Source organism: Cervus canadensis, chromosome 12 (genome assembly GCF_019320065.1).
Source record: "Cervus canadensis isolate Bull #8, Minnesota chromosome 12, ASM1932006v1, whole genome shotgun sequence".
Lineage (NCBI taxonomy): Eukaryota > Metazoa > Chordata > Mammalia > Artiodactyla > Cervidae > Cervus > Cervus canadensis.
Window position 1 is genome coordinate 51,935,443 of NC_057397.1, and position 16,216 is coordinate 51,951,658.

The 16,216-nt window shown below is 40.2% G+C and overlaps 1 protein-coding gene across 1 annotated transcript in view; it reads right to left on the bottom strand.

Annotated features, from left to right (window-relative positions):
• Positions 1-16,216, bottom strand: part of PKHD1L1 (PKHD1 like 1) — a 169,930-nt gene that overhangs the window by 6,141 nt on the left and 147,573 nt on the right. The window contains exons 71-77 of the mRNA XM_043483981.1: positions 15,730-15,887; positions 12,820-12,955; positions 9,733-10,077; positions 3,962-4,113; positions 3,432-3,578; positions 2,921-3,074; positions 83-324 (exon numbers count right to left, since the gene is read on the bottom strand). Of these exons, the coding sequence (XP_043339916.1) occupies positions 83-324; positions 2,921-3,074; positions 3,432-3,578; positions 3,962-4,113; positions 9,733-10,077; positions 12,820-12,955; positions 15,730-15,887 (1,334 nt within the window). The remainder of the gene's footprint in view (positions 1-82; positions 325-2,920; positions 3,075-3,431; positions 3,579-3,961; positions 4,114-9,732; positions 10,078-12,819; positions 12,956-15,729; positions 15,888-16,216) is intronic.

The window sequence follows — 16,216 nt, forward strand, 5'->3', positions numbered from 1 at the left end:
TGGTGCCACGCTGCTGTCTTTATTCAGTAAGCATTTTCTGATACTTTAGTATTTGGGGACAAACAGCATGTAGCATGCTTACCTAGAGTACGTTCAATGTCACAACTGCAGTCGTCAATACTTCCAGGAGCAGCACTCTTCCCACCAGACAGCTTATCACTGTAGTCACTCTCTGGGCAGCTGGGCCCACCGTGGATGCCTTGCTGTTGCCGCCGCCGCTGCTGCTACTGCCTGGGCTGGAGACAGACTGCGGGGCCAGGCTGAGAGGCCTGGACTCCACCCGAACAGACTCATCCAGGATAAATTCAATCTTAAAATTTTTCCCTGGGGGGAAAAAAAATCAGCAGTGTTTGACTTCCTTTGATTATCTGCTTGTTTTCATACACTTCCAACTGGGTTTTCATCAACTTACAAATATTGTATAACCCCTAATGAAGTACTTTTGGAAACTGAGTCAAATGAATTGAAATATAAACAAGTGTAGAGAGGGGCTCAGAGTGAGAAGTGTTCTATCTGCTATAGTTAACTTCCCTGGTGGCTCAGATGCTCAAGAATCCACCTGCAATGCAGGGAACCCAGGTTCAATCCCGGGTCAGGAAAATCCCCTGGAGAAGGGAATGGCTACCCACTCCAGTATTCCTGCCTGGAGAATTCCATGGACAGAGGAGCCTGGTGGGCTACAGTCCATGAAGTCACAAAGAGTCAGACAGGGCTGAGCAACTAACACTTTCACTTTTATCTGCTCATCAGCTATGGACAGGAGGACTCTGGATAGATTTTCTTTCTGGAACCTCAATACCTACTTCTTAGGGGTTCTCTCCTAGTGCCCAGGACTGGCTGTTTGAAACAAAGGACAGTATGGAAGAGAGCTGAGGGTGCTGAGCCTTGTCTGATCATTGTACAGTTGACCAAGGAGCAATGGAAAGACAGTTCATCACTTTTCTTGCATATGCTTTGTTGTTTTTTACAGTTTTACAGTGCTTAATCTACAAACTGGCTAACCAATCTAAAAATCATGAAAAGATGACTATATTTGACCTTCCTTACTGTACAGAAGCAGGGAACTGAAAGCCTACACCTCATGGGGAAAAAGAAAGCAAGAAATAAGGAAGGAAGGAGGAAGGGAGGGAGGGAGGGAGGAAGAGAATTAGAAATAACAGATAGACACTCGAAGGGAAGCTTTGAACTCTAAAGGAAAATTTACTGGGTAAAAGGAGAGCACTATTTTGTTATCATGAAAAGTGCCAAAATCTCCATTATTGCTTCAGCACTCCAGTGATCCCAGTTACTTTGTTTTTTATGTTTGTTTTTTTTTCCCCCCAGTTACTTTGGAACACTGCCACTGAAAGTGTTAGTATGAAGACGTTGATCCTCAGGTTGGGTCTTTGCCGCTGGGAACCTTCTGAGTCCACCTTCCTGGGGAGGTGGGCAACCTTCTCTCAGATGGCGTTCTTGTCAAGTGCCTCATAGCCCATAGAAAGGTCCCATCATTGAGGCTGACTGTTGAAACTTACAGGACACTCCAGGTTCTTGCCCCAGAGCACAATGTTGAACTCATTGCCACCGGATTTGATTTCCATCAAACTCTAGGTTGAGATATTGCTGCCCAGTAGGAAGATCAAGCTTCTCTCTTTTGGAATGATTTTAGCTTTTGCTATTTAGCTCTTATGAAAAAAAAAATCCAGATTATTGTTAGAATTTCTTTAACTTCTCTGACTCTTTATTTTGGCTTTTTAAAGAGAATTTATTTTTGGCTGTGTTGGGTTTTCATTGCTGTGGTGAGCGGGGGCAACTCTCTAATTGCAGTGCGAGAGTTTCTCATTGCGGTGGTTTCTCTCGTTGCAGAGCATGGGCTCTAAGGCTCAGGCTCTGTAGTTGTGGTACACAGGCTTAGTTGCTCTGTGGCATGTGGGATCTTCCCAGATCAGGGATCAAACCCATCTCCTGCACTGGCACATGGATGGATTCTTTACCACTGAGCCACCAGGAAAGCCCTACTGTGGCTTTTATTCTGACCTTTAGTATGTGTGTGTTTGAAATAACACTGGTGAGGAAAGGGAGGGCTGAGATAAAACTTTTTCAGGAGTTAGGGCCTAAAAGGTCCTAAATGAGCCCCGGGTTGAGGTAAACAGAGTAATGTTGGCCTGTCTCCAACACAGAGAGTCTGTTTCCTTCTTTTTGACATTGATTCATCTGTCATCACTAGAGACCTATTTTTTGGACAAATCATTTTTGCCATAGTAGAAAGGCTTTTACCAATTGAAGCTATGCCATCAGTCCACATGGAAATAACATAAGAAACCTCGCTGTGGGAGTTGTGGCCATATTTACGTTAACCATGTTGAAGAGATCATGAGTATACTCCATGAGAACTCACAGGAGACATTTGCTCTGATCTCAGAGCAAATTGTAATTCATCAGAGCGACTGTTCTATCTTTAGAGAGCCATGAATCATGGAAATGCTCCTGTTTTCTCCTTTGCATTGGCTTATAGAAAGACTAGAACCCACTTTCCAGCCCAACTCTGAACTCTAGCATGGGACATTAAAATTACCTGACACTATCTTACCTTTGCTTTTCTTGAACTGAAAGCTCTATATATTAAATTTTCTTATTATACATGTAAAATGTAATTCTCACATAGTGAGAAAACTTAGAAAAATTACACATGGATGAGAAAGAAAATATGAATCATTATATAATTTTGATCTACATCTTCAAATTACCTGTTTTAATTTTCTTAATTGCTTATTTTATTTTTCACCTTGTTTTGCATATTAGATATATTTCTGTAAGCTAGACATTCTGATTTCTATAATTTATTGACCATAGTAGTATAGACCACTTCGTTCATTAAAAGGAAATTATAATTATCCTTATTTATGGATATACATGTGAGGATCCAAAATAGTACACTCACCTGTTCTAAGAAGAGTAAGATCTGTGTAGTTGGCCCAACAGCTGCTAAATGGAATTGTTGTGTTTCCACTAAGTCCACTGATTTGGTTATTATTGGAGTCCTTTAGTATGGCCTTCAAAGCTAGTGCAGTAATCCCAACTGATACACAATTACCCTAAAGAAAAAAAGAGTAGAGAATTACAACAATTGGCCTGTTACCATGCTTCTTTTGTTTTTTCCTAAAAAAAAGATATATAGAACTTCATCTTTTTAAATGTCTCATTTCAAATTTTACATCTACAGATGCTCCTTTTCCTGCACAAAAAGTTCAAATAAAAAGTTGTGGAACAAGTTCACAGAAAAGGCACATTTTAAAAACAGTAAAAGACGATATTCATAGATAACAGTCCAAATTTGAAGAGGCAGTGCCATTCCCAGGTTGCTGGTGTACCAGGATTAGTGAAGCTGGCTCACCCTCCAGAACTGATAAGTTCATTCGTCCACTTAAATAAATCTCTGAGTTATAACTTACGTCGGAATCTGCTGCCTTTACTGACGGCTGTTGAGAAAATGGCTGTCCCAGCTGTGTCGCCACCGGCTGAGTGATCACTAAGAGCGAAGACACGAGGGCCACATGATGAACAGGAAACGAAAACCTTCCAACCGGCTGGGCAGTCACCTGTGAATGGTCATGAGCCGTAGAGTGGTTATCACATGGTAAACTACATTCAGTAGCAAACTCGTCTTAGCCAGGCTAAATGCAACATTCATTGTTAAAAGTATGTTCAAGGCGTGAAGTCAATATTATTACAATATTTCCTCTAGAGCATATTCATGAAGCACTGTTGTAAATAATCAAAGCAAAGCACATTTTATACCAATAAATACTTTTTTAGAAGATACACTCCTTTTTCAACTACTTTATGATTTTGGCAATACTGTAAAAAAAAATAGGCAATAATTAGAAAGACATGTACCATACTGAAATAGAAGAACAGTTAAAATAAGAAAGAAGCAATGTTTTAAATAGCAAAATGCATCTTTCTAGTTGCATTTTCTTACCTTAGCCCAGCCAGAATCACTGGGACTGGGGATTGGATCGGTAATAGACATGGAAGAGACATTAAATCCGAGGATACTATTGGTTTTTCCTAAAATTACAGCTTGTCCAAGAGAACCAGCAATTTCTTGGAGTTCAGATAACTGCATCTGACCTGTGAGGAAAGTGTTATGACACATGGACTGTAAGAATATGGAATAGTGAGAACGTGTGAGAATATTCCACTTTAGTTTTTGTTTGTGTCGTTCGCTCTATCCACATTAAAGAATTCTACAGGTTTCTAACTGTACCTGAGCTAAACATGATAAAGTCATACTAAGGAGGTCAGGAAAATAAAAAACTCTGTAGAATATATATATATATTTTTAGCTAGAATTAAAGAAAAAAAACAAAGGTGATAATATAATTTCAAGAAAAATGAGTGAGAGCATGCAGGGAAAAATGTTTCTTAATTTGATACTTTCCTATGTCATTCTTTGTTTAGCAGTGAAGCACTCTCATGTATGTCTATCATCAAATATTACTTTTTAAAAAAATAGAGTGTTAATTGCAGAATGGAAGGATAATTAGCATCATCGAATTTATAGTCTATAGTAATGAGTGGCTAACATTATCATTAAATTACCAACAAAAATGTTCCTTGCTCTGGACACTGACAATTTTCAAGGTTAATTCTAACACTGTAGGTAGTTTCTGTTCCCTTTTTGTAGCTTTGCAGTTCCTTGTAAACCTACTTCCCCCGCTAAGGCTCCTTACCTTGTGAAGGGGCACCTCTTGCCAGAGAAGCCTGGAACTCTCCTTGAGCCCTTCTACTTCACCTGTCCCCCACACATATAATCAGTTCTCAATTTCTAATTCTCTCTGACTCCACTGCCCAAATCCTAGTAAACCCATCAGCAGCAGAGATACGAAAACAGCTTTCAAACTGGCTTCCTGGCATCCATTCCTCTTGCATTCTGTTCTACACACTGCAGTCAGCATGACCGTTTAAGAAACAACTACAGAGTGAAGCCCATCAGAAAGAGAAAATCAAACACTGTCTATTAGTGCATATATATGGAATCTAGAAAAATGGTATTGATGAACCTATTTGCAGGGCAGAAACAGAGGCACAGATGTAGAGAATGGACCTGTGGACATAGAGGGAGAAGGAGGGTGGGATGAATGGAGAGAGTATCACTGGCATATATACCCTACCATGTGTGAAATAGCTAGTGGGAAGTTGTCATACAGCATAGTGCTCTGTGATGACCTAGAAGGCTGGAACCTGTGATAACTTAGATGGGTGGAATGGGAGAGTGGGAGAGGGGCTCAAGAAGGAGGGGATATATACACACATATATACATATGTATCCCCTCCTTAGGGTAGTATTAAAGAATGATCTAATCATTGGACAATTGCCTCATCTCCCAGGTCTAATCAGAACCTGCTTAATCATCTAATCAGGTCATGCTTAAAATTTTGCATGCTAGGCTTTAGCATTATGAGAACCAAGAACTTCCAGATATACAAGCTGGATTTAGAAAAGGCAGAGTGACCAGAGATAAATTGCCAACATTCGTTGGTTCATAGAGAAAGAAAGGAAATTCCAGGAAAACATCTGCCTCTCTTTTATCAACTACACTAAAGCCTCTGACTGTGTGGATCATAAAATACTGTGGAAAACTCTTAAAGAGATGGGGATACCAACCATCTTACCTGTCTCCTGAGAAACCTGTATGCAGGTCAAGAAGCAACAGTTAGAACCCTGTATGGAACAATCGATTGGTTCAGGATTGAGAAAGCAGTACAACAGGGATGTCTGCTGGCACCATGTTTATTTAACCTATACACTGAGCACATCATGAGAAATGCTGAGCTGGATGAGTTGCAAGCTAGAATTAGAATAGGTGGGAGAAATATCAACGACCTTAGATGTGTGGATGATACCACTCTAATGGCAGAAAGTGAAGAGGAACTGAAGACCCTCTTGATGAGAGTGAAGGAGGAGAATGAAAAAGTTGGCTTAAAATTAAATATTAAAAAAAACTAAGATTATGTCATCTAGTACCATTACTTCATGCATATAGAAGGGGGAAAGGTGGAACTAGTGACAGATTTCCTCTTCTTGGGCTCTAAAATCACTGCAGACGGTGACTGCAGCCATGAAATCAGAAGACATCAGCTTCTTGGCAGGAAAGCTATGATAAACCTAGACAGTGTGTTGAAAAGCTGATACATTACTCTGCTGTCAAAGGTTCGTATAGTCAAGGCTATGGTCTTCCCAGTGGTCATGTACTGTTGTGAGAGCTGGACTGTAAAGAAGGCAGACTGCCAAAGAATTAATGCCTTCAAACTGTGGTGCTGAAAAAGACTCCTGAGTGTCCCTTGGACAGCAAGGAGATCAAACCAGTCAATATTAAGGGAAATCAACTCTGAATACTCATTGGAAGGACTGATGCTGAAGCTGAATCTCCAGTATTTTGGTCACCTGGTGTGAACAGTCGACTCATTGGAAAAGTCCCTGATGCTGGGAAAATGTCAGAGGATGAGATGGCTGGATGGTATCACTGATGCAATGGACATGAAACTGGGCAAACTCTGGGAGATGGTGATGGACAGGGAGGCCTGGCGTGCTGCACTCTATGGGGTCACAAAGAGTTGGACATGACTGGGCGACTGAACAACAACAACAATGGCTGATTCGTGATGTCATACAGCAGAAACTAACACAACATTGTAAAATCAATTATATTCCAATGAAAAAGAAACAGAAAAATATTAAAAAAAAAAAAAACCAACAACCGCAGCCAATGTTTTGGTGTACTGTTCCTATGTCTCTAGCACCTTCCCTACCCAGACTCATGCCCTGAGGGCTTTAGTCATCGAGCTTCTTCCACAAAGGCGAGGCCCTCAAGCTTAGCGTGCTCAGGCGGCAGTGCTCTCGGGCAGAAGTCCTCACCTGCCACTGAAAATCACAGTCTCGGGTATTTTTAGTCCCTGTCCATTTTAAAGGCCTGTTCTGGTTGATTCAGTCTCTTCCGGATAAATGGCAGTCTTTCAGACTCTCCCCACCCACACACTCGCCAGAAAGATGGCTTTCTGGTTATGGGCAGCTGTACCAAGGTGCTTCACACCCATACACTGCTACAACCATCTTCCTCGCTGGTTTTTGGTGCACGGTGGCACGTCTGACCTGTCGGCATGGTTAACAGGTCCTCTCTGACCATCCGACATGTGAAGGCATCCATTTCTGCTGACTGCCAGCTAGAAACCAAAGACTTTCACTTGAAGAGCTGTTTTTCCTGACATTACTCTTTGTCCAGAGGTCCCCTCAGTACTTAAGCAACCACTTTCTGGGACACCTGGAAACTTCTGGATGTCCTAACACTTTGTGAAGGCTGTGAGGGGCCAGAAGTACTCCTCCATGCTTATCTTTCTTGCCACTTTCCAAAATTTTGCTGTGATGTCACTCCTTGCCAGGTTGTAGGGCTTTCCTTGAGACCTCAAGTCCTAATTCAGTTTAACTCTTAGAAACAAGCTGTTGGCCTATCTTTCCTCCTGCCCCTATTTCCATGTTCTTAAACTGCAGTGTGCCTATATCTGGGTATCTAAATATCCAATTTATATCTAAATCTGGCTAGCAAGATAAAACTACTTTTAGAGAATGGAGGGTAGGAGAGGTTGTATGTGAAGCAATTTAGATTACATACAGGAAATAAATCACAGTTTCTTTTGACATTAGAGTGGCTAGTGTAGTAGGTACTGGACTTCAATACATGTAAGGGCTTACCAAGGATTTTTTTAGAGTCAGTGAACAATCTGTATATACAGACCTGTATCTGAACCTGATGCAACTCCTGGACTAAATTAGAGACTATACTGATCTCAAAGCCCTGACCCTGTAGATATAAGGAAACCCAAGGCTGATGAAGGAGAGTAACCTATGACTGCGTAGAGAGTGAAAGTCGCTCAGTCGTATCTGACTCTTTGTGACCCCATGGACTATACAGTCTATGGAATTCTCCAGGCCAGACTACTAGAGTGGATAGCCATTCCCTTTTCCTGGAGATCTTCTCAACCCAGGGATCGAACCAAGGTCTTCCACATTGCAGGTGGATTCTTTAACAGCTGAGCCACCAGGGAAGCGCTGGAAGATCTGGCTGCAAATACAAGCTTGTGCTTCCTATTTCCTTCAACAGAGAGCTGATCAGTACTTCCTTCCATTCATGCAAGCCTTTTCACAGGCTGATCCCCACAAGGGAGGAAGCTTTGGCCTGCCTAACTGGTAGAATTCCAGAAGAGCAACATGGCAGGTGCATGGGGTTAACGCTTGGAAGCCAACCTCCTGGGGAAATGAGTGATGACTCTAGTGGCAGAAGATGAGAATACTCAGTACCTAGGTGGACACATAAGAGAGCCTGGGAGTTGAATGAAACAGATGCTTAACAGGAATGGGGTAGATGAGGATTTTCTGAGTCTGAACTTTATACAACATGGAGACTCTCTTTAAGAATAAGTCTTATATGTACAACTTTTATAATAATAGTCAATTATTTGACCACATTATTAAGTGGACCCTTCTTTCAGGGTCTTGAAAGTTAAAGCCCATCCCAGGACTTGTACAAGCAAAGGGACTTGAAGCTTAAGCTGGATGCTAATCTTCCTCCTACAGAGACCCAGATCTCATCTGCTTGGAGAGGCGTATGCCTAGACACTTGTGCTTGACCACCAGAGACAACAGCATGGAATTACAGCTGAGAACGTGATTGCATGTCAAGAGGCCAGGAAAGTTCAGCTGCACCACAGAGAGGTTCAGGCAGAGCAGAGAAGACCACCCACCCTGTCACAGAAATTATGAGGACAAGAGGGTGACTCGAGGGTCTGAGGTCAAGAAAGCCCCTTGACATTCAGATACCAACTTGAAAAGATGGAGAGGAAGAAAATCTGAAGGTCTGAACATTTAACCAAATGCTCAACTAGAGTCAGCCTAAGGAAACCATAATTTAAGCCACCAAAGTTACCTTTGATGGAATAGCTGAGCTTATTTTGATCTCTGATACCTAGAAAATAGGGTATAGTGAGTGAGGGACAGAGAAAGGGGTGATGGCTAGTAAGGCTGATTAGGTCATTCACAGAAATGAAGGACAGGACATATTCTTGCACATTTGTACTTATTAGTATAAACAGGTAACTTTAGAAATCCAACCTACTACTCCACCTCTCATAATCTCCAAGGGTTTATTTATCTCCCTTAGGAAGACCCCTACTGTCCTTCTCTTGGCTTACAAAGGGGAGAACCTCTTTTGGTTTCCCATGATCTAGCACCTGTCTACCTCTCAACCTCGTCTCCAGCAGCTTGTACTTCCTGGAACCTTCTGCTGCAGATCTTCTGGGTCCTTTCCACTTCTTCAATTGGACCAAACTCGAACTACCTATTTCCTCAGCTCCAGTATTCTTACCACCCACTTTGACCAACTCTTTTCATCCTGAATGTCTCAACTAGAAGGTCACTTCTTTAGGCCATTTTTTGGATCTTTCGTTAGGTCAAATCCTATTGTGAAAGTAATTAATTGCTACAATAACAAAATAGAGGTTGAAGTTTCTTCATAATTCAAAAGAGTTTGGGATTACAGGAGTAGAGCAGAGAAAAGGGTCTCCAGGTCCTAAGAGGGTCAGGATGTGGGGTTGGTGGGATTTCCTGAGGCCTGGCTTACCAAGCCTCAATAGTGTTATTTATGGATGTGGTTTTGGTAATGACATTACCCTTTCTCAAGTGTCTACTTTTCATACCTGTGGTGTCATTGGTTACAAACCGAGGGGGAGGATCACCAATCTCCAGTTCAACCGTGAGCTCCATGGATCTCTTCCTCCGCGGGCTCTCCCCTCGTATTACTTTGCTGACACGGATTTTGTCACTTGGTATCTTTAGGAACAAGGCAAGATTTCTAACCAGATTATGAGAGCTATAAAAGTCATCCTCTGTTACAGCAGGTAGTTGGAAAGAGACAAATACGACTGCAGTGGTATGAACTTCAACAGGTATAGTTCCTTTAACCAAAAGGTAAAGCATCTGGTAGGTTCTATCAAAGTAGTTCTCACCAAGGACAGAGGAATTCAGGTTAGGAAGTAATGGCTCTGTAAAGGAAAAAAAGCCAAAATAGCACAGTTAAATTTATTTATATTATCATAATTACCATGCAGTATTTAATATTTGTTTAAAATGTAGGAAATTCTGAAAAAGTTCAATATTATCATTCTTTCACAGGAAAATGTGCATATTAAAAGCAAAAACATTTATAGAACTGACATGCAAAATTAGTCAATTTTTAAAATAAGACCATTAATAATAATTATGTATTAAATTTAGTTTAGAAAACAACTAGCTATAGACAAATACTAATGAGAAATAAAATCTAATTATAAACTAGAAATCTATGTTGTAACACTATTTACGTTTTCAGAATTTTAAAGCCTTGACTAAAGGCATTTTGTAATTAAAAAATGTAGCCATTTAGTTTATGCAGTGCTATATACAAGCTCTTAAGGAAAACTGATGATTCAGCGCTTTTATTTTTACTAAGGACAAAAGTGTATAATATAAATAAAGTTTATACGAAAAGATCTCAGAAGGATCTTACATCAATAACAAAAGTTTACATTTCAGACTGAAAACCCTTCAGTTAATGTAAAACAAATTCTCCTAGGGCACTGAATTTTTGTAAAAGTGATGAGATTATATATACATATATGTGTAATTAATAAATATATATAAATGATTTTTAGGGCAGAGAATAAAAAATGTCCAAGAAGTAATAAATCCACTAACACATATTGAACACAAAGTCTGACTGTACAATAATACTGGAATGTGGTATGAAGCTTCTTACCACATTTCATACTGAGCATGCTGAGGAAAAGAAATTAGAATCTTAGAAAAAAGAGATTATGTCTTACTAACATAATAGACATTCAAAACAACGGCATTAAGAAGCCATTTCATTATTACTATATATTTTTTTAACATCTACTAGTATAAGTTCTACTTGCAATTTGGCCTAAACATTCCATGAATCTGAAGCGTGTGCTTTTGTATTATAAACTGAAGCTGTTCTCAAGCTACCATTAGAGATGCATATATCACTTATTCTAGATAACTTTCTCATGCCTTCACATTTTGGGCAACCTAAAGAGATACGTACAGAGTCATAATACAGGGTTATCATTTCTCATTCCAAGTGTCAAAGCAAAATGTTTGTCTAAAAACAATGCTATTTCAGAAAAAAATTTTCTAAAAGAGCAGTGGTGGTATTGTTTTGCAGACTTCTATAATCAATTCCCTGTAACCAATTTATTAAGTTCTGCCTGTTGATATTCTTTCTTTCTCCTTGACTTGAATTATAGAGTACTTTGTATGAAAAGTATTGTGTTTTTTTAAAAAAGAGTTAAAAATTATAAAAATTAAGCTGCAAATAGGTGCAATCATTTGTATGTAAAAATAACACTGACTCTCCTAATTCACAAGGAGGCCATGGAGCATAACAAAGTGCATGGGTTATAGAGCTAGACTCTATGTGTTCAGTACCTTGCTCTGCCCCTACCAGCTCTGATATTGCTCTGGACTGGTTGTGTCCCCCCCACTCAAATTCACATATGGTAGCCATAACCCCCAGTGTGACAGGATTTTGAGATGAGGTCTTTGCTAAGTAATTAGGTTTAGATGAAGTCGTGAGGGTGGGGACTTCATGATGAATTAAGGCCCTTACAAGAAGGGACACCAGAGAACTCAGCTCTCTCCAGCCCCTCCCTGCCACCTGAGATTACAGCGAGAAGGCAGCCATCTGCAAGTATTCAGAACCAGATCATAATGGTATCCTGATCTCACGGCCTCCAGAATAGTAAAAAAATAAATTTCTGTTTTTAAGCCATCTAGTTTATGGCATTTTGTTATGGCAGCCTGAGCTAAGGCAAAGACCTTGGCAAATTACGTCACCCCCTTGTGTCTCAGTTTCCCATCTGTGCCTACCTCAGAGGGTTATTATTAGGACATAGGAACAGCGAGTTATTTTATACAAAGCACTTAGCACAGTGCCTGACACATAGCAACGTCTCTGGAAATAGCAGCTATTCATATTAGTACAAGTAGGACTTGCTTCACAGACAGTAATGATTATGGGTTATTCATTCATACTCTCTTGTCTAGCTTCTATTATGATCTACAGCACACACTGATGTAATCGCTAACCAAGATTAGGGGGCGCAGCTAAAATATGATGATAAGTAGCACATGTGGAAAGGAGCGGACTGGCCTTATTAGGATCCTGTTTAACAAAAAGACTTCCAGGAGCAGAGATAAATCTTGGTTTTGCAACACTGGTAAATGCGCAAGTTAGCTTCTTTCATATATTTCCTTTAAATCCAGAGATTACTTCACATATTTATTTCACAGTGTTCAATTGGTGTTATGCTAACTTTCTCGGCAATACTTCTGGTGACTACCAATGAAGTTAGGTTCTAACCTCTATGAAAGAGAAGTGAAGCAAACATAGGGTAAACATTGTAAGTGAAATCTCTTCTGTATGCAGATATAACTGAACTAAATGTGTAGCATATAAATGTTCCCAGGGCAAAGGAATAGCCATACAGACTGTTATCTGCAGATTTGCAGATAGATAAGAATTCCATCAGGAGGGATCTTTCAGGGCACACATGTTCTAAAGGAACACATCTTAGTGTATGGTGGACCATGGGTAAACATTTATTTTCTGTGTATTTGTCACGGGCTAAGGAACTTAAAATATTAATAATGAAACACTATGAAGAATTTTATACACCATTAAGTACATATACAATGTATGTTGTATTTTTCTGAGCAAATACCTGTATACAGTTGTCTAGTAAGTTCACAATGTTTCTGTTGGGAGTTCCACACTGTATCTTGCGGGCAGACCAGTGCATTGTTCACATAGACATCCAAACGCTGACGTGTGGGGAAAAAAATTCCTACCAGAACAGCCTGTTAAAAACAAACAACATTTTTACATCTAAAGAGAACAATGAAACAGAATACTTAGAACTTAGCACTTCAAAAATATTCTTTATACATGCCTTCCATAGAATATTAAAACAAAGTTTTATGGATTTAGGGTAAATATTAAACTAAAAACTTTAAACAGATTTACATTCAACATGGGATCTCAAGGAGTTGGACATGACTGAAGCGACTTAGGATGCATGCAGGCATGCAAGGTGTGTGTGAATTCATGGAAAGGGCTTCCCATGTGGTGCAGTGCTAAAGAATCTGCCTGCCAACGCAGGAGAAGCAAGAGACTTGGTTTTGGTCCCTGGGTCAGGAAGATCCCCTGGAGAAGGAAATGGCAACCCACTCCAATATTCCTACCTGGGAAATCCCATGGACAGAGAAGCCTGGTGGGCTACAGTTCATAGGGTCTCAAAGTAAGACATGACTGAGCGATTGAGCATGCACGCATTCATAGGAAAGAATGTAATGTAAGAAAAAATACTAGAGGACAACCTCTATTTTAAAGAAAGAATTCCTTTTAAAGATGACATTCAACACAGGCTTTCAACTCCAGGGGCAGGGGAACTGGGAGCATTAGCAGTGCTCTTCTGTACAATGCAACCACACAAAATTAGGTACTTAATGTTGAAAACACTGCTCATCTCTGAGAAAATTTTGTTAGTAAGATTAAAAAAAAATCAGTCAAAATAACTATTCTGATTAACTGTGGGTCATCCTTCATGTTCATCCCCCATATTTCATGTTATCAGATAAAGCAAAAGACCTAAGGCTTTTGCAAAGGTGGGGCAGAATTTACAAGAAATCTGATAAGCTACATGTAAATATTCTCTTTCACTCAAAAAATTGAGTCTCTTTCTGATTCAGGCACTATTTTAGGAACTTTCAAAAGTCCCCGCCCTCTTTGAGCTTACATTCTAGAATAGGGAGAGACAATATATAATAGAAATAATGAAAATTAGAGTATGAAGCATGCTAAAAGGTGAGAAGTGCCATAGGAAACAAGGAAAGGTAGATCAGAGTCTGAGTAACTGGGCGAGCCAGCAGGGAGGGGTGGTCAGGGTAGGCCTACAAAGGAGAGACTTGAGGAAGTTGGGAGTGGAATGTAGAATGTTCCAGGCAGACTTAGCATCATCGGAAACGCAGGCCCAGGGGGAAGATGTCTGGTGTGGTGAGGAATAGCAAGGGGCCCAGCATGGCTGGAGGAGAAGTCAGAGTGCTAAGGGGTGGGGGAGATTCTCAGGTGCCCCGTAGACCATTGTGAGGACTCCGGCTCTTGTACAGAGACAATGGGGAAATTACTGCAGTTTTGGGGCACAGGCATGGCCTGCTCTGACCTGTGTTTTTGAAGGTATCTCTGTGGTTACTGAGAACAGACCACAGAGGGGGCAAAGGCAGAGCAGGAGGAGGTGTTGGGAGGGAACTGCCTCACTCCAGGGAGGAGATAATGTTGGCTCAAGCTGGATAGGAGCACTGGAGGTGAGAAGTGGTCAGATCCTGGACATTTCGCAGGAACACTCAATAGGATTTGCAGATGGGCTAGATGAGGAATGTGAGAGAAAGAGAGGAATAAAGAATGATTCCAAGGTTTTATCTCGAGCAGCTGAAAGGATGGAAATGCTCTCGCCATTTTCAAGGGTCTCCTTTCCTTACTCCTCTCTCTGCCTCGTCTCATATTCATTACTGATGAGTATCAGTTCCTGATACTCTGGGAATTCTGAGTCTCATACTCTTAGGAAAAAAATCTATAGTATGAGACTTCTACTTAGCCTCATACTCTTTTCCCACTGACATAGCATAAAGTTAATTATCCCAGCAGAATTCATTTTACAGCAAAGAGCTGACATCATTGAAGAGATTTTAGATAATGTGTTGTGATCTCTGAAGTAAGTTCCAAAGGTGTATTTCTGACATATATAAATAATAGCAGCATGGAAGAATGGCAATATAATCCTAAAGGACCAGTTTTAGATGCATGCTGTTTTTACATAAAAGTTCAGGTTTGCTTACTAATCATTCAAATCGTAGGACTCCCTGTCACACCTCAGATGTAGCAGAACAAGCCAGGACATATGGGGAGAGGTGCTGGGAACTCCTGTGTGCTCTCAGGCTGATAAAACTGTCTGGATTCACAGTATTCTTAGTGGTACCCAACTGACAGGAGGTACCTACTGAAAGTGGTACCCTAGTGAAAGGTTCCTGAAAAGGAGCTCTAAGGCTGATGATGTTCCAGAGGACAAGGAAGGAAGTAAAGTCCTTAGCGGATAGAAATATATGCAAATAACACTAATAACTCTTTTTTTAAGCCTTTGATTTTTTAAGTTTATTCATTATTTTTTTCTGGCCACACTATACGGCATGCTGGGTCTTAGTTCCCTGAAGCCTTGAGTCTAAACCATTGGACTGCCAGGGAATTCCCCAGTAATTCTTTTTTTTGGTTTTTAGACTTTTTAAAATAAATTACTTCAAAATAACTGAACAGAAATAATCTTCACAGAATTACTGAATGACAAAATGCATTTCTTGACAAAGTCAATAAATGAAATAATTTTTATTATTTTTTACATACCTATCAATAATTACTTCATTTATTTATTTACAATATTTTTTTATTTTATATTGGCATATAGTTGGTTAACAGTGTTGTGTTAGTTTCAGATAGACACATGTATATGTACAACTGAATCAATCACTTTGCTACACACCTGGAACCAATAATAAAATAAGAAATTATTTCTATCTTGACTTACCTTGTCATGGTCAACATTAAGCAACATTAGTCGAAGATTCTGAGGACTGGTGCCCGTGAAGTAGACCTCGTAAGATTTGCCCAGAGCCACAATGCTGTGAAACAGGGACAGTCTTCTCTGGCATGTGTACCCGGCACACCAGCCATGATCCTGTGGGCCTATATCCACACAAATGAAAGTTCATGCTCCATATTATGAATATCACTAGTGCAAAGACTGAAGTGTAATTGTATTCAAAATAAATTGCAGTGGTCAAGTTCAGCATTTACAGTCATTATCCGTCTACCTGTCCATTCAGTGATCTAAGCTATTTCTCAAGCCTTGCCTTAAAAAAGAAGGTATGGGTCTTTTCTGATGGTTCGGTGGTTAAGAATCCGCCTGATAATGTGGGGGACACAGATATGATCCTTGGTCTGGGAAGATTCCCACATGCCATGGGGAAACTAAGCCCGGGTACCTTAACTATTGAGCCTGTGTACTGCAGAGC